This window comes from Microcebus murinus, chromosome 8, assembly GCF_040939455.1.
Source record: "Microcebus murinus isolate Inina chromosome 8, M.murinus_Inina_mat1.0, whole genome shotgun sequence".
In the NCBI taxonomy this organism is placed as follows: domain Eukaryota; kingdom Metazoa; phylum Chordata; class Mammalia; order Primates; family Cheirogaleidae; genus Microcebus; species Microcebus murinus.
In genome coordinates, this window is record NC_134111.1 from 82,913,177 (window position 1) to 82,936,853 (window position 23,677).

Here is a 23,677-nt window from a genome sequence, read left to right on the forward strand (position 1 = left end):
ATGCAGGATACAATTTGTATTAGACTAGAATTCAAGTCTTCTAACTCCTACTGCATAATCTTCTTGTTCTACTGGACTATTTTTATTATTGTTTTTTGGAGTAGGGTCAACTTTACTATTAGTAACAAGCTCTAACTTGAAAAATATATGAAAGAACTTATAAGAAAGGCAGAATTAGACTATAACAACCTTCCATAGACATGGATCTCCCTATTCAGAGATAAAAATACTAGAATACTACAAGACTGTATAAACTGACTTGTTCTTCTCTTGGAAGCCTTATATTACCTTTTTTCCATGCAATCTACTTATTTATTGTCCTGATGCCAACTTGTATGGCTGTGAAGTTATATGTGGAGGAGTAACTTTATGGTTGAGTTGACAATCTTTCCAGAGAAGATTCCACTTTGGGCAGAATTTGCCAAATCTTCACAAAATCTGCATCTGTGTCACTACTGGGCTACTATAGACATCCAACTCTTCATTCCATTAAAACTTTTCTACATAAGTATATATTTATTTATATCTCTATGTGTCTAGACAGATATTTTAGTAGGTTACTTACAATATGTATTAAGAGATCTCTAAATTGTATTTTATGGGAATGAAAATAATGATATAGAAAAAGACATAACAGGCTTTAATGCACAGTCTTTTTTTTTTTTTTTTTTTTTGAGACAGAGTCTTGCTTTCTTCCTCAGGCTAGAATGAGTGCTGTGGTATCAGCCTAGCTCATAGCAACCTCAAACTCCTGGGCTCAAGCGATCCTGCTGACTCAGCCTCCCAACTAGCTGGGACTACAGGCATGCGCCACCATGCCCAGCTAATTTTTTCTATATATTAGTTGGCCAATTAATTTTTTTCTATTTATAGTAGAGACGGGGGTCTCGCTCTTGCTCAGGCTGGTTTCGAACTCCTGACCTCGAGCAATCTGCCCGCCTCGGCCTCCCAGAGTGCTAGGATTACAGGCGTGAGCCACCGTGCCCGGCCACACAGTCTTAAAATATAGTTTGCTGTTGACACTGAAGACTCTGAGAGACATGATCATCATTTTTTAATAACAATCATCCATCTTCTCTGTTTTGTGATGCTGTTAGCTTAGAAGGAAAAAGCCTTTTTTTCCAAAATTGAAACATTATTTGATTTGAGTGTTTAACATTTCTGCTACTATACAAAATCGTTGTTGTACTTTGTAAAACCACAAACAATTATTTTCAAGACTTGGTGGTAGGCTTCGAAGTATATACAAGGTCAAATGTTAAGTTTTGAAGACTGAAAGTCCAATAAAGCGATGGTTCTGATATCTTGTAATATGCTACTTCATTCAAATATTCCAATAAAGATATGTTTACGTTACGCTTTTCAAGCTTGATTGTGTATACAGATGACGTGGGCATCTTGTTAAAATCCAGATTCCTAAGCAGGTAGGGCCTGAGATTCTGATTTCTAAAAAATAGCTAAATAAGGTTGATGCTGCTGATTTGGGGGACATACTATGAGTAGCTATAGCCTAGGCCTTTTCTGGGTCACAAATGTTATACAGTGCAGCTGTTCAGCAATTTCTATTCTATACTTTGTTTATCTTAACGGAAGTGGACGTCAATTGGCAAACATTTCTGAATATTCAGTGCATACCTTGTTTGGGTTTGTCTCGCATAGGAGTCATATAGCCTTCTTCATCCAGCTCTCCTCGTGGGCTCCGTTCTGGGGCAAACACTGTGGGGTCAGCACTGTACCTCTGGGTGCTGCTGTCCTCTTGGACACGGGGTGCCACTGGCTTGCGTAGGGTGCCATTACAGCAGGAGTCATCAAAAATCTCAGCTGTAGCACCCTGAGCAACTGGGGCTTCTGGGATGGTGCTGGTGGTGGCTCTGTAGGGCACGGGCACTCCTTGTTCTGCAGCAAAACCCCCATCTCGGTATACGAACTGGTTCTGTTAATAGCAGAAACACATTTGGAGAGAAGCTGTTGTTAGGAATAGTTGTAAAAAAAATGAATTCTCATAACTAAAAGGATATCAAAGCTAGTCTTTCAGTGAATAGTCATAGTATTTATTAATTTTTTTCTCTAGTGGCTAATGAATTTGAATTTCAGACTAGAAACACCTAAAATTTCAATTTTTCTTAAAAAGTAAATTGTGGGAAAATAATTTGAAAGCATTTATTTTAATTTTGCTAACTAAAACATAACCTAATAAAAAGTATTTGATGTCCTTTTCCCACAACTATCTATTTTTAATATAAAATTCAAAGTGAATTCTTATGACAAATGGCAGCAGTGTCACTCACTGTAGACAGTTGTCTTTAAGAATAGAAGTACATTGATATATAATATTTTGAATGGTGCTATTTTCACATTATCTTCTATTCTGGGATTACTATGAGTTTTTGAGTACTTAATAGAGAATCATCACTGAAATTCAGACTTTTTAGTACATAACCTATAATCATGGAAGTAAAGATAACCTTCCTCCACCAAGAAATGTAATTTATGAGCCCACGCAAATCCTTCAGATAAAAATTGAAAGCTACTGTTGATGCATGATATCTGAACTTTGGATAATCTACTGAGATAAAAACACATCTACAAAGCCAGCTACACAATCTACAGCAAATTCTTAACTCACTGTTGGCAAAGGCAAAATGAAAAAATTATGTGGAGACAAGAGAGAAGAAACATGGTAAGTAAAGACCAAACATCCTAAAAGATGAAGGTTGATTGTGAAATACTTACTCCCGACATGGGGGTGTAGGCAGGAGGAGGGCTGTGTCCAATTTCACTCTAATAGGAAAGAAAAATGGAATGATGGATATAATAAGAGGCAATATGAATGAAAAAAATTAAAAAGAAAAGAAAAGAAAAGAAAAGCCACGAGTTGTATGAACCAAAGGGGAAAACGTGCACAACAGTGAAGTTTCCTAAACAGTAAAACTGTATGTATTCTGACTACAAACAAGTTTGTTTATGTGTTTTGGGGAAATTAAATCATTTAATTCAATCCCTGAAAAGAAAAATCATACAGAAAAAGTAAAATTTTTCAAAAGATTAAAAAAAAAATAAATCAACAATAATCATTTTTCTGATTAACTCTAAGGAAAGGAAAATCAATAAATAACTATAGTTGTAAATGAAAAAGTTTCTTTCTTTCCATGTCAAATTACTGAAATGACCATATACCATAGCACTAAATTTTTTCTCATAAGAAGAAATGTGTCTAAAAGGAGATAGAAGTAGATTTCAATTTGCCTGGAATGATTTTTGCAATTAAGCTACATTTATTTTTCACTATTTCAGCAAAAGGTCAACTTTGTAGCCTCTCCTTATAAAAAGGTACATACTATTTTATCTTCAGTCTTACTTTTTTCTTTTTAAGTTAAGAAAGAGCAGAAAATTTGGAAAATCAATTTCTTTCCTGGAAACATGCTTTAGATTCCTTTTATGTATTAACATTTACAATCAGTCAAAACCAGATTTCAGTTAAAGAAACAACAAAAAGACATCTATATTTTTATAGCTTAACACTCCATCCTATGGACTAAGTGAAAGTGGATATAAAAATACCATAAAATATTAAGAACCATGTTCCTTAGGGTAAGGAGAAAGGGTTGTATGAATAACAACTCTGTTTCTTAATAAAAAATTCATTAAATGCATTTCTTGAGAACCTACTGTCTGTGTGCCAGACACTTTTCTAGGCACTGAGGATAATGAATAATGCAGGCCAAATAGCTGATTTTATGAAGCTTGCATTCTGCACATTCCAGCTTTAAGTGAACAGAGATGACTAAAATAAACTTCCAAGATGTCTACATCTATTATATGAAATATAGCTAAATATTATTCCACGTGAACATTTATATGATTTAGAAATTCATAAAGCAATCTAAGAAGAATATGGTCCCATGGAGATTAACTATTTAATGTAAAACCATTACAACTAGATAATGTAATTTCCCTTAACTAACAGTCTAATCAAAGGACTAGTCAAGGGACAAGTTCTGAACCCCTATAATAAATATTCAGCTTCATTTCCACCACAACTATGATGGCAGAGAAAATATTTATCTTTTTTCTTCTCTAATAACCTAACACCACATAGAAGATTATAACAACAAAAAGTTAGAGATGTATTTAATATGCAATGCATAGGAGGTAGTATTGTACAACAGATTGTTTTATGACCTGTTAGAAGCCCTGGGCTCCACAAGTGGTGTGAATTTGCTTAACCATGAAATATCTGAGACACTTATTTTCATTATTTGCCTCTCTACTTTATTCTTTTTTTTTTTTTTTTTTCCTTTTTGAGACAGAGTCTTGCTTTGTTGCCCAGGCTAGAGTTAGTGCCGTGGCATCAGCCTAGCTCACAGCAACCTCAAACTCCTGGGCTCAAGCAATCCTACTGCCTCAGCCTCCCAAGTAGCTGGAACTACAGGCATGCGCCACCATGCCTGGATAATTTCTTCTATATATTTTTATTTGGCCAATTAATTTCTTTCTATTTATAGTAGAGACGAGGTCTCACTCTTGCTCAGGCTGGTTTCGAACTCCTGACCTCAAGCAATCTGCCCGTCTCGGCCTCCCAGGGTGCTAGGATTACAGGTGTGAACCACCACGCCCGGCCCCTCTCTACTTTAGTCTTAGAAAAGATAAAGTAAGATAATATATATAAATGAACTTTGTAAGTTCTGCACCATTATATAAATGTAAAGGCTACATCAAATTTAAATATTCACATCTGCTAAACTGAATTTGTAAAGTCAAGCAATGAAGATGCCAAAGCTACTTATCAAAGAGGCATTTTTAAATGTTTACTTATTCTATAATCATCTTAAATATGGGCATATTCAGCTATCTTTTAGAAACACATGAAATCAAATACATTTGTTCATAAAATTTGAGAAAGGGATTTTCTATATAGTCGGTGAGCTATAAAATAGATGGATGGTACAAGAGATGTAGCAACTGGCCTTACCTTCATCATTAAACAACAAATATTTTGCAAATATTTATTAAATCTCTACAATGAACCACAAGCATGGTGGTAGATGCTAGAGACATCACAATATACTAGGGAAGGCATAGCCACTGACCTTTTAGAATTTACACTATACTATCAAATATTACCTGAGATTATTAGAAGAAAAGGAAAGAGTGGAATGAGGCTAGAGTGAATTTATTTCCATTCTATGATTATATATTAGAAGGCAAGGTATTCCAAAATATTCATGATTACTAGTGTCCCTTTCACCCCTTACCTTGCAAGCATTGCTGTACTAGGTAACATTCGACTAGAATGTTCAGCTAAGGAACCAGTATTGATTGCACATTTTGCATTTTACAAACCTTGAGAGAAAAATGATCAAAGGAATAACACACAAGTCCTTCTTCATCAGGAAACAGTTTATTATCTGTATTCATTATATAAGCTAGAATGCCTTCAATTGTAAAGGCATTGTATTAAAGTATCTGGACCTCCTGCAGTTATTCTGTACCAAGATGTAAAGCAAGGCCATGCCCTATTAGAATGCATCCACTGTCCCTGCTTTTGACAAGTCTGTCAGTTAGCAACCTGCCAGCTCTGTATCTGGACATACAGCCAAATAGCATCACAGTAATAGGAGCGTCGTCATGCTTTTCCCTGTTTCCAGCATTAAAATGGAAAAAATGCAAAGCAAACCCCTTTAGCATTCATTGTTTTTAGGGTTACTGGCTGCCTTTTATGTTTCTGTTTCCATTTTTTCAGTTTGCTTTTTTATCTATTTTCCATGATAAAAAGCACCTCATTCATTTCCCCCTGGAAGGGCAATACAGCTCCAAGGGAACATCTGTGAGGCCAATTAGCTGGGCTGGAAATGTGATATAATTGTTGTTTAAATATATTTAAATTACATGTTAATCACTATGTCATAATTTATAAGCTTTGAAAATAACTTTTTATACTTCAGAGCCAAGCCAGATTTTACTTGTTTTTGCTGTTTTTAGTTTGTAACAAGCTCTTCTCATTTTTCTCCCTCTCAATTCCCCATACTTGAAAAGCTGAACTTTTAATATTGGAAAGAATGACAGCTGCAAGTAAATTGGTGGAGTAAAAATTAAGATCCGCACAGCAGTCAAAATGAGCTGGAGTGACCTTAAAGTTCTAAGCAGAACAAAGCACTGCTCTCAGTTAAAAAGCTTTTGTTTTCTCATCATGCCACTTTCTGCTGTCTATCAAAGTCCAGCTTTGTGGATCTTTGGGAAGACGCACTGGGTGCATCTGTTCAATTAGCTGGCAGTTTACTGTCAGCAAGGCAGAGATAGAGAAAGCAGAGGGTTATGAACTGGCAGGTGATATGGACTTTGTTCTTGGTGGGGGGTTTGTAAGGGTGATAGATAGAATTCAGTTTAATTCTTTGGCCATATCACCGGGACACTGTATGATTAACTTAGACTCAAATACCAGAGGTTATAGAGGAGGCAAGTGTCAGCAAGTAAAGCAAATACAGTGTTAAATGCACGTTTAAATACATCATGCCCTAAAATTTACTTTTTAGTTGAATGATAGTTGAACATCTGTCTCATTATATGTACAGTATTTCTTACATTTGTATTATTTAATAATGTTCTTTAGAAATTTTAAATTGTTAACTAAATAGAGTGGGTATTGTCATATTTTTAAGAATAATTATAGAAATCTATTAGGAAACAAAACTACATGCCTAATGCCTAACTTCTATCTAAATTAAACATGTGCTTATCGAGAGAGAGCTGTTTTCTCATCTTAAAATAATTATTACTTTCAATAGTAACTATAGGATTACAGTTTCTAGGGTCAAGAAATACTCTAAATCATTTTAACTAAAATAGGATGTGTCTCTGTAAGACATTGCTAATCCATCAGCACTGATTTATTATCTAGATACTTAACATAGTAACTGTTAAGGGTTCTCAACCTTTTATCCTCCCTGACATACGTGCTTAACACTCTGATGGGCACTTCCACACTTTCACAGGTCACATAGCAGCGCACAGAAAATGTTTTTTGCATTACGTGTAATTCCTCATGCATGGCGGTAACTCTGTGTCTCTCTCACAACTGAGTTCAACATCCCAGTGTTTTGAGACAGATTTAGAACCTTCATTTTTCATAAGACAACCAGAAGAGAACAAATAAAATGTGTCCATATGTATCCCAAACCAATAAAGACTGGCCAGAGCTTCTTGAAATTTCACCAGTAGAGTGAAATTTATATATATCACATACAATGTTTTTTGTCTATTTATGTATGTATTCATTTATTATTAACTCATTTGTCTATTTGGTTTGATTATGTGGGACACTGCTGTTTTGAAGAAACTATTTTACTTTATATGTGTGTGCCACACATGTGCACATAAACACAAAATAATCCAGGTGAAGGGATACTGACTTGGGCTCTTTATCCACTTTTCACTAACCTTGGTAACTTTAATCTTTGTTTTTTATTTTATTCTTTTTCAGATAGATAATTTGGTGGCAATTTAATCTTTCTTATATGTATCATCTACTCAATTACTTAAGAAAATTTAATGGAGGGGAGCTATGAATGGTATCAGTAAATATGAGTGAGAGCCAATATGAAATGTACAAAGTCTATGGAAATAGTGTCTGTTATAAACATTAGTAAATCTACTTTTCTTAAGTAAGTTCAAAGTCTACTTAATTATAATATCTATTCTGTTTCATAGATGATTATATGACTACTTTTAGGCAAATTGAAAAACAGAAAGGGGAAACTAATATATATCATGTACCTACCCTATGCCATGGACTATTTTAGGTTTTATTTATTCTTAAAACCTTGCAAGGTAAATATCTTTATTAAAAATCATAACTCCCATTTTACTGATGAGAAAACTGAGTATCAGGGAAGGTAAAGAATCTGTCCATGTACACACAGCCATTGTTAGCTATCTGTGAAGCTCATCACTCTATTATCTTTTCATTATGTCACAAATACATTTTTGACATTAGCATATTTATCTATTCTTTCTCATATCTGTTCTCGCTCTTCTTCTACATCGTACTCTTAACTCTTTTCTCAAATAATTTCTCATGGTTTCTCTTTCTAGTTTTTGTGAAAAACTAATTTTAAAAAGGCATTTGAAATGCATTAGGCTTAGATATAAAATACTGATAATGCTTTGCAATATTGCCCCACCTAGCTGATTTGCACTCATATTAGCTACAAGGACCTAAACTGAAAGAAGGAAACTGTAACTAGAGTATTAAGAGTTAATAGCACACATATACACATATATATTTCATTCTTTCTTAAAAGTCCTTTCTTGCTGATCTAAAATTGTGTGTACACACACACACACACACACACACACACCACACTAACCTGCCTTGCCAAGAGCAAAGCCAGCCCCAAAGCAGGAGGAGATAGTTTTAAATAACTGGAGAGCAGAAATATTTTTCATGACAGCACTCTTGCTTATGGATTTATTGTTCCTAGTACAAGGCTTAGTCAATAAATACCTCTTCCTGCTTGACTTGGGGTAAGTAAGCTATTGTATCCCCAGGCAGCAATTCCTGCTTTCCAAATATCAGTAGAACAAGAGCAAATTTCCCCTTAAAATATTCATGGCTAGATGAGTCAATAAAATGAAGCTGAAAATTCCTCACTTTACACCTTCCTGCTTTAAGTTGCTGCTCTGAGTAGTATCGTATGATGGAATCAAAGAATGTTATTAGCACAGTCAAAAAAAGGAGGGGAGGGCCATAAAGAAACAATTTTACATTAATGCCAACATTCCTTAGCTTCATTCAAGATAAGCAATAAGAACTTTGTCACTCTTCTTGAGATTAGTAATCACACAGAATTGATCTCTTTATCCTGGTGCAAGTTCTAAATGTCTCTATTTTGTTTGGTTGGTTCTGGTAACATTCTCTCTCTCTCTCTCTTTTTTTTTTTTTTTTTTTTTTTTGCCTGTTTCTATTTCTTTTCACAAGCATGTCGTGATAGTTGAAACTTTTCCCAATTATTACATAGCTACTTGCTAATGTACATAGCTAGAAATCTAAAGAGAACATCTAGGACTTTCTCAAAGACCTCCCAATAATTCTTTTCAGTTAGGAAGGCTATGTCATTTTTCATAATTTTTTAAAATATGTTTAAGAACATCTAGTTCTTATTGCAATGTCTTTAAGAGCAGAAATGAAATTATCAAGCCTTTACTATGTCCAAATTCTAGAGTAGCCTGATTCTTCAAATGAATCCTAAAGTTATCTCTGTTTTAGTGTTTTTTATTCCAACATCATAAAGAGCATTTGATGAAGATTTCTTATATTCATAGACAAACTAAGAAAATTAATAGCTTAAAACAAGATAACTGATGCTTATTTAACCCACTCAATCTAACACATTGCCTTTTATAGGCTATTAGCTCATTGTGGGTTTGCTTTTGTTTTGTTTTTCCCATTTTCCACATGTGGATATTATTTAACAGCAAATGAATCTTATTCACTAAGATACTATGTATAAGAGGTCTACTTAGATGCCAACATATACACCTGAAAATAGAAAAAAATGAGGTCCACTTAGAAATGTTTGTTAATGCTTATTTACAGCTATTTTATTTATTTGCAAATAGTAAGGCAACAGTGAAATTGTCAACCTTCTCTTTAGCAATAATCCAAGCTCAAGAAGTTTTATTATATATTCAAAATAACAATGACAGCATTTAGAGCTATCTATTTATGAGAATGTAAAAATATGAAGGGCATAGTTGTGAACTGGGGGATAGAAAACAAATAACATAGGAAATAGAATTGCAAATTTTAGAAACCTAATTTTGGCATGTCGATTTTATTCAGTGTTTTAAATGATAGGTGCTGGCAACAAGCAAACAATTTAACATAATACAGATAAAGCCTTTCAGTGCTCATGTCATTTCAATGTGGACCAAGTTGGAAATATCTTCAGTTATGCTAGTTTATGCAAACTGTGTACCAGATAAAAAGTGAATTTGTAACAATGGTTTATTCATCCAACTACTGGTCTTTAAGCAACCAGGTGGCACAGCTGTTGCTGTAAGTAAAAAGATTTCTAACAGTCCACCTGGAGTTAGGACAGCTGGTTCGTGTGAGCTGATCTGAATAATGTACTGTGGATAGTCGGGTACAGCAACTGACAGAACAAACAGCACATGACTGTCCCATCAGCCCAGAGCAAACACTAGTTACATTTCACAGAAACAGGCTGGTATTTACAACTGATCTGGGCAAAAATGAATATCAGATTGAAGGCAGCACCCCAAGAGAAAAAGCTCTCCCCAAGAGGTACTTACTGACCACAGTCTAAGCAGATTTTCCCGTTTTTGAAAAGACCCCAAATCTGATTTTGCTGCATATAAAAAAGAATAAGAAAAATATACAAAGCATTCTTACATTTATTTGTGAACCACTTTGGAATTTCCTAAAATAAAAAATAACCAATACTTCTTAGTTTTCCATTTACACTGCTTGCTGCCAAAGTCAACTTAGATTAGCCAAGATCATGGCCACAGGAATTTTCTTTCAAGTTCTAAAATGGTTAGCATTTTACTAAAAAAAAAAAAAAAAAAAAAACCAAAAACAACGAAGGAAGCAAAAATTAATAGAACTGAAACCAAAGAACTTAATTTAAATCTGACATGAATACCAGAGATGACCAATTCACATTCTATTTTAAGCCTAAGTGACAGAGATGGCAAATAGCTTTCCTCAAGACACAGGTAATTCCTAACAAGGAAAAATCAACAGTACTAATTAAAAAATATCTTTATGGTTTGCAATGGGGAGAAAAAAAATTGCCAGGGATCCTTAAGATTATGTCTGAGTCAAAGACAGCCCAGGTGAACCTCTAAAACAGGTGAAGTCTGATCTCAGTGTTTCCTCACCAAGGATACCTCCTCACTCTCAAGCCCATGATTCTTTACGCCTCCCTAACAGATTTCTGGGCCTATTTTTTCCTGCCCTGGTGCTATCGGAAATAGAACTATATTATTCTCCCATTTCAGGTGTCCCATTGTGGGTCAGTACCTCACACCAAAACATTTTTTTCTTGTCTATACTCTTATCCTCTCTTCAGGGATGTGGCTTTAGCTCAGCTAAAGGGCATCTATTTAGTCTGATAAATTAATTTGGAGAATTTTCTCAAATTGGTGTTAGTGGATCATGATGGACCTATCTCAGGTAACACTGAGCTATTGAAGATCAATCCATATTCATATTATAATTAACTGCTGGTTTGATATCTCCACTGGAATGTTTCACGGCACTTTAAATGTCACATTTCCCAAACGGAAATGACCACCTCCTCTCCCTAACTCACTTGTCTTGGCTTGTAGAATGGTATCAATAACCTATCTACTTGTGCAAGTCAAATATCTTAGTGTTATCTTTGATGTCTCCTCTATCTCACTCCTCGTATGTAAGTATCCAAGGTCTACTCTTTCAAACAGCTTAATATCTCCAGAAACCAACCATTCTCTCCATCTTCATCCATTATCTTAATTTGGTTATGGTAACATAGAGTTTATTATTCCTAGTGGGATATGCTGTGGGTAAAAGAAAGTGCTATTAATTATTATGCCAGGATAACAGGAGTAAACTGGGACTTGCTAGTGAAAACAGGCACTCATGATAATCTCAATTATGGTATCATTTCCTGACTAGAGTACTGGAAAAACCTTCTAACTGGTCTTCTTGATCTTAGTCCTTCCCTTCACTCCAATATAACATTCACACTTCATTCCTTCCTTTAAAAACTTCAAAACCTCCTATTACCCTTAGGCTAAATAAATTCAATTTCCTATGGCATTGGAGGCTTTGGTGACTATGATCCTTGCCAATTTCTCCAGCTTCACGTTCTTGCTCTCTCCACATAAGCCACCAGTCAAATAAATCACCAGCAGTTCCTATAACAAGCCATTTCCTCTCTCACCCTCTTCCCAAGTTCTTATCATTTCCTTGATTGTATGTTAACCTCATGAAAAATTATCATTACCTGATTACACTTAATTATCGATACAACAAATATTTATCAAGAACCCAATATGTGCCCCACAATTTATCAACTGTATTTGAATTATTTATTTATTTCATTAGTATGTCCTCCTTCTTAGACTATGAGCCTATTTGGAAGAGGACTCACTGTAACTCACTATTATATTTTTCGTGCATAGCACAGTGCTAGGGCATGGACATGGTGGATGTTCTGTAAAGTTATGTGGAATAAAAGGATGGATAGACAGAAAGATGTCTGAAACCCAAAGAGAGGCTCTACTAATGAGAATTTCAGAGATCCATCTAGTCAGTCAGATATGTTCTGAAGAATGTAGAATTTTAGCATTCTTAAAATTATATATTACTCAAATCTTACTCTGCAGATAAGGTGAAACTGAATCTAGAGCATCTGAATATTATATTTATCTAATGTACTCGCTCTTCTTGTCAATGTCGGTTTCTATTTCTGAAGATACTGTTTGAAATCTTCATTTTAATGGCAAAATTTTTAAAAAGTATTCTTACAAATGGTGAATGGTTCCGAATACAATGGACATTTCACATCCAGCTATAAAACTTCAGGATTCTATCACTAATAAAACACCACTCCCTTGAGACATCAATATATTTCCTAATGCTTTGGAGGCTAGGGAAACCAGATTTTAGCTTTATCCCTGAAGAACATAAATGTTTAAGTAAGAACAATAAGGAAGACAGACTTTGTGGATAAAGAAACTCTAGGCAGATGCAAAGTGTATCTTTTCTCTACAAGTGTCATAGACCACCCACCTGTGCTTCCACATTGTGATGCACAGCATAGACACATAGGGAAGGAATATTTAAAATTTTTCAAAACCTATTTTTAAGATAATCATGGCTAAGTAGTACAGAAAAATCAAAATTATAAGTCAATGAAATTCTAAATCAAAATTATAGAGGACATGTCTCTGGGAAGGGAAGTAGCTGCAGAAGAGTGCTTGACCAGAGAAAAACCTGGCACACAACATCCCTGCTGCCATAGATAAATATTTCTCGAAGCTTTGTGTCCTCATCTGTAAAATGGGAATAATAATGCCTGTCCTAACTGCTTTATGAGTTTTATATGCTCATGTTCATGCCAAATATCTTTGAATAAAATAATGTAGTATATAAATGTGCAACATGTTTTCTTTCTCTAGTAGGTTAAAGAAAATATAGCAGAATTCTGAATTCTCCAAGTATCACTCACACAAAATGAACTAAAATGCTATAAACCAAATAAACATTCACTTTTTGTATATCAATTGAATGATTATCTGTGGGGTGGTAGAGGTTATTTTGCAAATTTTGTATCACAAATTTTATATGAAACAACTGTAAAAAATGATTTCTGTTATTAATGTAAATAAAATAGTGAAAATAATTTATAAGTTTTATCTGAATGTATATTGATTAATACATCATTTATAGCTATTTTAAAACATAGCTTTGAAAATTAAAAATGCTATGGTTTTCTTAGTGCAGCAGTAATCAAAGCAAGATTTCTTAGAACTCTTTCACCACTTAGACATAGAAAGGCAAATATTAAATATCCAATAATATAATGCTTAACCAACTAAAATAAATTAACTGAATAACCTGACAGTAGAGATTATGAGAAACTGAAATAAAATTTTTATTATTTTTGTTTTCTTTAGATGACAAGAGTGAGAGAGTTGATGACACACAGACACTAGAAATTTACATCTTGGCAGAGTATGTATTGGACTTGAATTTTTTTGAATTACTTCTACTGAACAACTGAAAGCATCCAGACAGACTCCTAGTAAGATATGTTGCAGAATTCACACTGTAACATTGTCAATAGGCTAAGGAGAGAAGCCCTCAGTGCTTCAGTTGCATTTTTTCTTCCCTGTGATTGCCGATTTTTTCAGGGAAAGCTGATAAACTAAAAAAAGCCACATAGTCATGGAGAAAATGTTTGAACTCTCATTCCTTGCTTGGTGGAAACAGAATTCCCCTGTGTCACCTTTTTAATGAATTGGGATCCAAAGCATTTTATAGATTTTAAAAACATAAAAAACATTTTCAAGAAAGACACACCTTGGAAAGCCAAATTACCGAAAGGTGCTTAGATTCGCAACTTTAAAGTAATTTGATAAGTAAATTGGAGCTGAGAGAAAATAAAATAGATTAGACTTTTCCACATATTCTGTATCCCAGCTATTCTACTGATGCATACCAAATAAACAAACAAAAAAGTACTAGAGAGATGAGAAAAACGTCTGCTATATCTCCTAGGCCACTTTGTCATTTATTATATTACTAGCACCATTATTATTTACCATATCTAAAGAAAGATATTAAGCCAAGGTGCAGCTATGTTCTGACCAAAAAAAAAAAAATAGTAATACTTGGTCTTATGAATATATTTACAAGGAAGAGTATGGTTGTCTCTTTTGCTATAAGTCTTAAATATTCGGTACCCCAGGCTGTCTTAGGAATCTTTAACTGTGTTTATCCTTTATAAATACGTCTAAGACTTTTTGAAACTGTATCTAATTCATCAGTATCATCTTTTAGGGTAACAAGGTCCTTAAATAGATAATCAACCAACTGTATTAGTACCCCACCTCTTTTATTTCTCCCAACTTTACTTACCTAAGTATTAAAAAGATACTGAATAGCTCAGATTTTGGTGAACAAATTTAGATCTAGATATCCTTGTCAAGAGCAATAAATGACAAGAGGACATTTTGATCATTTCTTGTACTGATCTTAAATTCTTATTGGAAAGTGACCAAAAGCTCAGGTGAAAGCAATTAGAAGTAATATCATCATACTGACAGCAAGTCTATAATTTTTATTCAGTCTGTTGCCATACGAAAACACATTGAATGTCAATTATGCAGGAGGAGAAGATATTTCCAAGAGAGCTTGACACAAGCCCAGGCTGTGAATTATTTGCTTTGAAATGCCTTCATATTCTCCTGCTTGGAAATTCTGGTCAAGAGAAGAGCAAAAACAAGTAACAAGCTCATCCTAAGTCTATAGAGAGGTGAACATTCATAAAACGTTTATCAGCCTACAAATAAAATTTTAAACGTGCTGGACCATCCTCCCCCAGAAGAGAGGAAGGAAGTGCAATAAATAAAGTGTGCTTCATTATTATATTAAACTTCCAGGGCACAGCTCACTCATCTCTAGGTTCTAAATACCACAAGCCCCAAAGGAAGCTATCACTAACATGCTGTTTGAAACCAGAAGCACATTAATTCCTGACAGCAATTCCTCCTATATGTTTTCTAATCTCCTCTATCCAGAGGTGGATTTACCTTGAAGTAGTGAAGCTTAAGCCTCATAACCTTCAATTATAGCCCCCTTTCAAGGCTTGGTGAAGAACTCAAGTCAAGAACTCAAATCAAGAAATGATTTGCAAAAGTGAAATTTTTATTTTTGCATTCTTTTCCTTAAAGATGCTCTATCTCTACTTTCAATTATAAGTGTCTGGCTCCACCAAACCTGGATCTCTCCCTATTCAACCTTCCCTGTTTCTGAGAATGGCTCTACTGTTCGTTTTTTATCAAAATTACATTTTTTCAAAAATGTGGCATCCAGGAGAAGCCACCGTGCACATCCAGAAGACTTTCTTGGAATACGTTCTGTAGTAGAGAATGTTTATTCCACAATTTAACAGAGGCATCTGAGCCAAGGTTAATATACTGTAAGGTTCCAGATCATAACACTTCAAAATTCATTCAAACCCCTCCTCTTTTGGAGATTCATGCTAAATGATTAAACCACAGGTCCTTATCTTTGTGACTGTTATCTACAGTCTTTGGAGGTGCCTTCCAGCGCTCACACTGTTCATGTTCACTGGTGTCACTCAGATCGCTCAGTCATTCCTGGCATTCCAGTTCCAACACCTTTCACCATGAATCCCACTGAATATATTATATATGAAGCATTACAATTCCTGAGCTTCTTCCTTGCCTACAATCTTATCTCTACTGCACTTTATCTCCCATGTCACTACACCTTAACATCACTGGGAAGACCTCTCATTACCAATTAAAAAAAAAAATCTCTTTCTCTGACTACAGCCATCTATTCTTTCACTTCATTGATTTCCTTTCTCCGATCTCTAACCAGTTATTGTGCCTTTTTTGTGCTCAATTAATTTTATTTATTCTATTTTATTTTTCCAGGATGGGTTTTGAAGTAAGCTAGATATGGGTTTGACTCCTGTGTCACTTACTAGCTATGTCACAAGCTACTCAACCTATCTGATTCCCAGTTTCCTTAGCTTAAAATGGGGAAAGAATGGTATCTCCTTTTGGTTAGTACTATAATTTATAAGAATGTATATAAAGAACCTAACATAAAGGTCAACTGACAGTAGATACACAATGTTAGTATTTACATAATTATATATAATTAGCTTAAGCCTGTAATCCTAGCACTCTGGGAGGCTGAGGTGGGAGGATTGCTTGAGGTCAAGAATTCAAGACCAGCCTGAGAAAGAGTGAGACCTTGTCTCTGCTAAAAGTAGAAAACTTGGCCAGGCACTGTGGCATGGGCCTGTAATCCCAGCTACTTGGGAGGCTGAGGCAGGAGGATCACTTGAGCCCAGGAGTTTGAGGATACAGTGAGCTGTGATGATGCCACTGCATTCTACCCAGGGTGACAGAGAGAGACTGTATCTAAAGAAAAAGAGAGAGAGAGAAAGAGAGCTAGAGAGAGAGAGAGAGATAGGAAATTTGGGATTCCACTATCAATCTGAGGAAACAGAGCTAAGAACAGCAGAGAGAGAAAAGGATTAAATCGTAAGCAACTGTACTCTCTATGATACGAACTTTCAACCTAGTCTACCAGTTCTATTTTCAATCTAATCTCCCAAATTCACAGAGTCTTGGTGTGAATTATTTATGTTGTTGGAGAAATGAAAGAAGGGACTGGGTTATGGAAATTAAAGAAAGGGGAAGAACCAGTGAAGTGTGGGAGAGCAGTACCACATGAGGAACTTGGAATCTGGGAAGAGAGAAGAGCTAACGGTTATTGCATAGTTAGTTTGAAGAGCTTTACCTATATTATTGCACTAAATCTTCATACACAACTATGGTAGATATTATTTTTATCTTCATTTTAGAACAGAGTAAACCAAGAGGTTAAGTAAGTGGCCAAGTTTACACAACTAGTAAGTACAGGAGCCTGGATTTAAGTACAGGCAGTCAGATCTCATGGTATACTATGTTGCCAGATTACTAAATTGCTTCATTCAGCACTTTATCCCAAGTAAATTAAAAGAAAAAATAGGGAAGCAGTTTGAATGTCTTCCATCTGTGAATTTAGGTTCAACAAAATTCTATCTAGTGCTCAAGGGACAGAGAAACTCCCATCTGACATATGTGTTAAAATTTCATTGTTAAGTTTCCTCATGCCAAAATTACTTCTTGCCTAAGATGAACTTTTCTACAAATGTATAGTGACTTATACTCCCCTAACTACTGGACTTTTCTCCAACTATTCCTTTTCCTATTATCTTCCGTCATCTCTATTTCACTAGTTCACTCGTCTCTAAGAATGTTCAGATGCTCATTATTCTAGAAAACTTCCTCTGACCCATCTTCCTCACTGAACTCACATTCTGTCTCCTGTCTTTCCTTCACATAGAATAGTTTTCCAAAGAGATTCACACCTCCTGCCTTACTCCTCAATTGATTGTATTCTGCTCCTTACAAGTTCTACATTCTACTGAAATTATACTTGAATAGCAGTATGTCATGAATCTAGGATAATAATGGCTTCCAAATCATGACTTAACTTCATTTGAGCTCTAGACACATATTCCTCACTATATAAAGACTATATCTACTTATATTCCAAAATACTAATTATATTTCCTTATTCAACTCCATTTTCATACACTAATAGTAATGTTAACATCTTCCTAGTTGCCAAATCAGAAAACTTGGTGTCACCCTTGTATTCTCTCCATCTCACTCTGCAACACCCAACTGGTATCCAAATCCTGTTCTTTCTATCTCAAAACCATCACCTACATTGAACTTTCCATTCTATTTTCTCTGACTCTGGAAATAAATTAATCTCTCTTTGTATTAGCTCACATATCAAAAAGCTGCCAGAATTTTCTTACTAGAAGTCAAATCTGACCTTTCCATGCTCCTGCTTAAACACCCTTATTCGCTCAAATGATCCCTTATGCTTTCTCTCTGTCCCTGTTGTTACACTTTCTCATTGTATTTTATTGGCTAGTTATTTGTAAGTTTCTTGAGGGCAGGATTAGATATGGCCCTAGTAAGCAATCAATTATATCAGATACATAGTAGATACCTAAATAAATGTTTGATGAATGAATATGGTATTGAAAGAAGAGATGCTCTTTGCTACTTGCCTGAATTAATCATTATTTGATGGAGGTAAGTAGAAATTTCTAAATCTGAATTAGTGGATAAGCAGCTACTGGTAAGACCATTCAGATAGTCCCTTTAAGATCAACATTAATATTTATGAGGAATCTGATGATAACAAAATTCAGAAAGTCAAAATTCTTTACTGATATACTCCTCTTAAAGTATTGAGTACTGACTTCATAGCCATGATTAAACAGCAAAGAAATATCAGAGGCAGAGTAAGAGGCAATGCATCATTGTGGTGAAGAGAGAAGCTTCTAGAACTCTAGAGCCAGGCTGCTGCATTCTGTCATCTAACAGCTGTGATTCAATTTCCTCATATACTAAATAGGTGATACAACAGTGAATAGGTAATATTAATAATAGTAATAAGAGTAAATACTAAAATTGCAAAATTAAATAGAAAATACTAAACTCAAAGGGTTTTCATGAAATTTAATAAATGAATACATATTAGATTGGCACAAGATAAGGGTGATAGGTATCACCTATTGTTATTTACTCTTTTAATAATCTAATACTTTTATAAATATGTGCAATTACTAGGAGTAAAGGGATGAATTTAATCATTTCAACTCAGGAATTTTCAGTAGCATGGTCTTTTTAACATAGAACTACAAAGAGACTCTAACTAAAACGAGACTATACTAGGCTCAAAATGAATATGAATTATGTATACCTCAATATCTCCAATATGCTAGGAATTTTAAACATTTTTTCTTCCAGGGAGGGAAACAAGTAAAAATGTTACTAAACAATATCTGTGATTATTGTTGGAAAAAGCAAACCAAATTGGTTGTAGATTAAACTTCCAATTTATCTCCCTTTTTGAATTCTACCATGTCTTTCATCACAACGTAGAATATTTTGCAGCAAGAGATATGGTTGTAGTATTTGGAATTTTTCCCATGGTAGTCTACCAGTCTCTCTATTCAGCTTTCGCTCAAGTGTAATGAGAGGCTGATCCACAGCCATTCATTTACAGTGTCTGAGTAAAAACTACAGAGCACAAATTAGCCTCTCTTTAGAACACGCTGGTATGTCAGAATTCTGAACTGAAAAGGGAACTTTTCATGTGGGCAGGTGAGCAGCGAGGAAAGGGACTGAAACACAAGATACTTGTGATTAGGATATGTTCAACTGCAGAAAGTGCACAAAGGAAAGCTGATGAGCAAGCCCACCCCCTACTATCCACAACCATCGTCTCCATTCTTTTTCATGGAGTAATCAAAGGATATTCTGAGCCTCTCAGAATGCCATCAATCCTTATTGAGAATGAAATAGAACATTCCTCTCTCTCAAGTCTTTGCAGAAGCAATCATCATAGCAGGCTGGCCTGAACAGGGAGCTCGGGCAGACAAAGATGGGTTTGTAAAAAAATAAATAAATAAATATAGACATACATAAATAACCTCCAAAAAATCTGAATAGAAAGTTGATGATAATGTCCCAATTCTATTATGTAAAGGGTAAGGAAACTCACAATTGTACTCTCTAGGTCTGGACAGTAAAGAATAAGCTTCTTGATGACATTTTTCTGATAATTTAAAACCAAGCTGCAAATCTTGTAGCAGTAATACTAAAAATTAACCATCTAAATGACTTAGATAAAACATTCATTATCATTCTAAATCCAAGTATCTTCTATAGCTGTCCCTCCCTCCTTTTTGTTTCTTTTTCTAGCTTTGATTTTCTCCTTTAGCAATTTTTAACAAAGAATGGAAGACGCTTCTTCTAGTTGTTCAAAAAGGCATCTTGTGCTGGCTGACAATTATTCAAGTGTAAAATAAATATCTTTGAAATATTCTTTAATGCCAGACTTCCCTTAAACAAGCAGTGTTTTGATGGCGCATGTTGTCTCAGTGTTGCAGAAACATGTTTGGCAGTAGCCAAAGCTGGTACTGATAAGAAGCTACAAACAATAAGTACAAGAAGTTCTTTCATGTGAATCATTTCTGAATGAATAAGTCACCCTACTTGGAGTCAGAAGACCTGACACTGTTTTGGTAGACACCAAGCTCTGAACCAAGTTACCACATCATTGAATAGGCTTGGAATTTTGGCTACTCTATAATTAGGATTCTGGTGTGAAAATAAAATGCTAAATATGCCAAAGTGCTTTGCAAACTTTAAAGCACTGTTCAACTATCACTTATTTTTATGAATGAAAGTGATTTCTTTAAATTTTTTATTACATTGCTTGTAGTAGACTTTGAGGATGTGAAGGGGTAAGGGTATTCTTCAAAATATTATTTTGTAGATTAGAGTAAAAAAAAGGTTTCATAAAAATTGTCCCAAATATTTAAAAAAACAAATTAAAGAAACTAGAAATCTATACCAATTTTTTAATGAACTTCATTTGAATAACTTTTAGGCTTATATTTATAGTTTAATTATTATTCATTAGAGATAATATATTGATCTTTTATTTTACCCAATGAAGGGTGGGAATTAAAAGCATAGAATAAAGGCCAGAAAGATCTGGGATCAAACCTCACTTTTTACCATATGAGCTGAAAGCAAAAAGACTTTGCCTCTTTCTGTTTCTTTTTCTGCCTTTGTAAAACAAGAATGGTAGTGTTTTTCACTTATCCTTGTTATGCAGGTTGAAGTTAATAAATGTAAAAAGCCCAGAGCTGAGCCTAATGCATGAATATGCGATCAATAAATGGTAGCTAAATTCAGGTGTGTGCTTGAAAACTCTGAAACATTTGTTAAACTTATAAGGATCCTTTTATCTTTAAGTATGTATTATAATTATTGAGTCCCAATATAGACATTGTTCTCCTTGCTTTTTTGCTTTGACTTTGGCTCTATCAACTCTATTTGATCCTCCTGAACCATTAACTCTTGATTACAGGGAATCTCACAGAGGCATAAACAAAGGAGACAAAACAGCAGCAGGGGCTTGAATTTCTCATTGCACTCCCAGTAAGAGCCTTTGAAACCAAATGATCCTAAATATCATTAGACTTGAAGTCAAAATGAAGATTTCCATGGTTTTGAGCTGGCAGAACAAACAGAAGACAATACTACACTCAGACTGGGTAGACTGGAACATGGCTTCCCACTGCTCCCTTCGAAGCACAAGGACAATGGGCTATGGGTTTTACCCTTTCCAGTATCAGTTTATACACCTGTAGGATGACAGGGTTTTTACTAGAAGGCCTGTAAGGTCTCTTGAAGCTTTGACACTCCACGAGTACATAGTTACTTATGCATACACTTCATACTACAATAGCATGTCAGTGGTGCAAATGGCTACACTTAGAATTGAGCTATATACTAGGGCCAAAGACAAACCGCCCCAGTTATATTTCTAATCAGGGAAAATCTGATTGAAACAAATGTCCAGAGAAGAACATAGAGGCTATGGCAAAGGAAGGAAAAGCAAGTGGCAAATGAGAGGGAAGAAGATTATGCTGTCAATACGGTACGGAGAGCTTGATACGTCTGTGTAAATAGAGTGTGGAACTTTATGTACAAGAAAAATCTATTTGTTTTTTAAAGTTGTTTAAAAAAATATTTCTATTGCCAACTCCTCCTCCTTCCCTAACTTTGGGAAGCTCTAAATATGTGGCTGCTCTCTCACCTTGGATGGGGGGTTAAATCAATGTGATTTACCCTGTTGTAGGAAACGTTTCACCTCTATCACATGTATAAAGATGCATTTATACACATCAGTATTACAGATGGAGGCATTAATTTTACCCACATGGAGGACTAGACTTTGCTTAAAGATTGGAGAGAGAAGAGAAAAATTGACATTTTGTATAAGGGAAAATGTTGAAGGGAGTACAGGCAATTCTTTACCAACAGAAAAAGCAGATTCCCAGAAGAATAAAGGAACAACTGTAGAGGAATTCCAACTGTACTATAACAAAGAGGTATTATACAAAGTCCAAATCTATTAGAAGATAATACTTGGAGATAGATTTGAGAAACAAGTCTAAAAACTATCTTAAGTAATGAACTTAAGAAATTGAGGATAGTTTAATTTTGTTTGCAATTCCTAAAGGTAGTATTAAATAAAGATTGCAGACCTGGTACCATAGAAGGCTTATCATTATGTTTAATAAGATGTTATGACCTAAATCCTATGAAGATTTTTAGAAAGTCAAGGAGAAATAAAAAAACAATAGCAATGGGCAAAAAGACAAAAAAAGAGTACTTTGTTAAAGAAAAGCAAATCTTGCAGAGTAGCATAACTAAAATAATATATTCAGATTTTAAGAAAGTCACTGGTAGAGAAGGCATTGCACAAAAAGGTCACTCAACATTTTGCTATAAATGAACTGTTTGAGAGGGTGAGGGACTTCCTAAAATCAGTGGAAAATCAGAGAAATCAGAACCATTTTTCGTATCGTAATTTTCAAAAACTTGGAAGAATAAGTGAATGTAACTTGACTTTAGGTTCCTATTTGAAAGAAAGAGACAAATGTATAATACATTAAGAAGAGAGAGCTCTTTGTTAAAATAAGTCAACTATCTATCCATACTGCAAAACAAAAACAGAAAGCACCCACATAATCTATATTTTTAAAGAAATCAACGTTTGGATAATACTTGCAGCTCTGGGAAATTTTGTGTGTGTGATAGACAGCAGTGGAAGATAAATTGCAGAGACTGGTCAACTGTAATGACCAAGGCATTTCCGAAAATAAATGTTCAAAAATCCTTCAACTGTTAGTGATAATAGGATTATATATCATATAGAGGGGGACTTCATAAAACATGTATCATTCAAGTTTATTCAACTGATGAAAATAATGGAAAGCTATACTCTAAATAGATGAGGACAAAAAAACTGAAATTGGTGCCAATAAATGATCAGTCACTGGAAATATTCATTAATACTGTCTTTCATTTGGTATAATGTAAACACTATATTTAGAAAGTGAGCCCATTTGCAAAAAAAAAAATGGGTATCAGTTAGGAATATATTGTAGTGACTTCTGTGAAGTGGTAAGGACCTGAATTAGAGTCATGGTGGGAGAAACAGAAGACAGGAAATTTGAGAGCTGTTTTTCAGGAAGGCCAAGAGAGGATTTTGTTTTGAATTGGATAATTTAATTAGGAGCAAGACATTTCAAAACCATGTTTTAAGGTTCATAATACTGACAAAAAATTAGGCAAATTGGGAGAGAGTCTATCCTGACTCCTCTGATAACAAAAGTTCTCAAGCATATGCAACATAGAAATATTACAAAAAGTAGGATTTTAAAAGTAACTTTAGAATATATCTCTTTAC

General features: G+C 34.6%; 1 protein-coding gene across 6 annotated transcripts in view; it reads right to left on the reverse strand.

Moving 5' to 3' along the window:
* ERBB4 (erb-b2 receptor tyrosine kinase 4) overlaps nucleotides 1–23,677 on the reverse strand; it is a 1,053,313-nt gene that overhangs the window by 6,173 nt on the left and 1,023,463 nt on the right. For 3 of the 6 annotated variants that reach the window (XM_020288220.2, XM_020288222.2, XM_020288219.2), the window contains 2 exons: nucleotides 2,734–2,781; nucleotides 1,636–1,933 (listed from right to left, as the gene is read on the reverse strand). In XM_020288220.2, the coding sequence (XP_020143809.1) occupies nucleotides 1,636–1,933; nucleotides 2,734–2,781 (346 nt within the window). The remainder of the gene's footprint in view (nucleotides 1–1,635; nucleotides 1,934–2,733; nucleotides 2,782–23,677) is intronic. The other 3 variants (XM_020288223.2, XM_020288224.2, XM_020288221.2) reach the window with 1 other exon arrangement.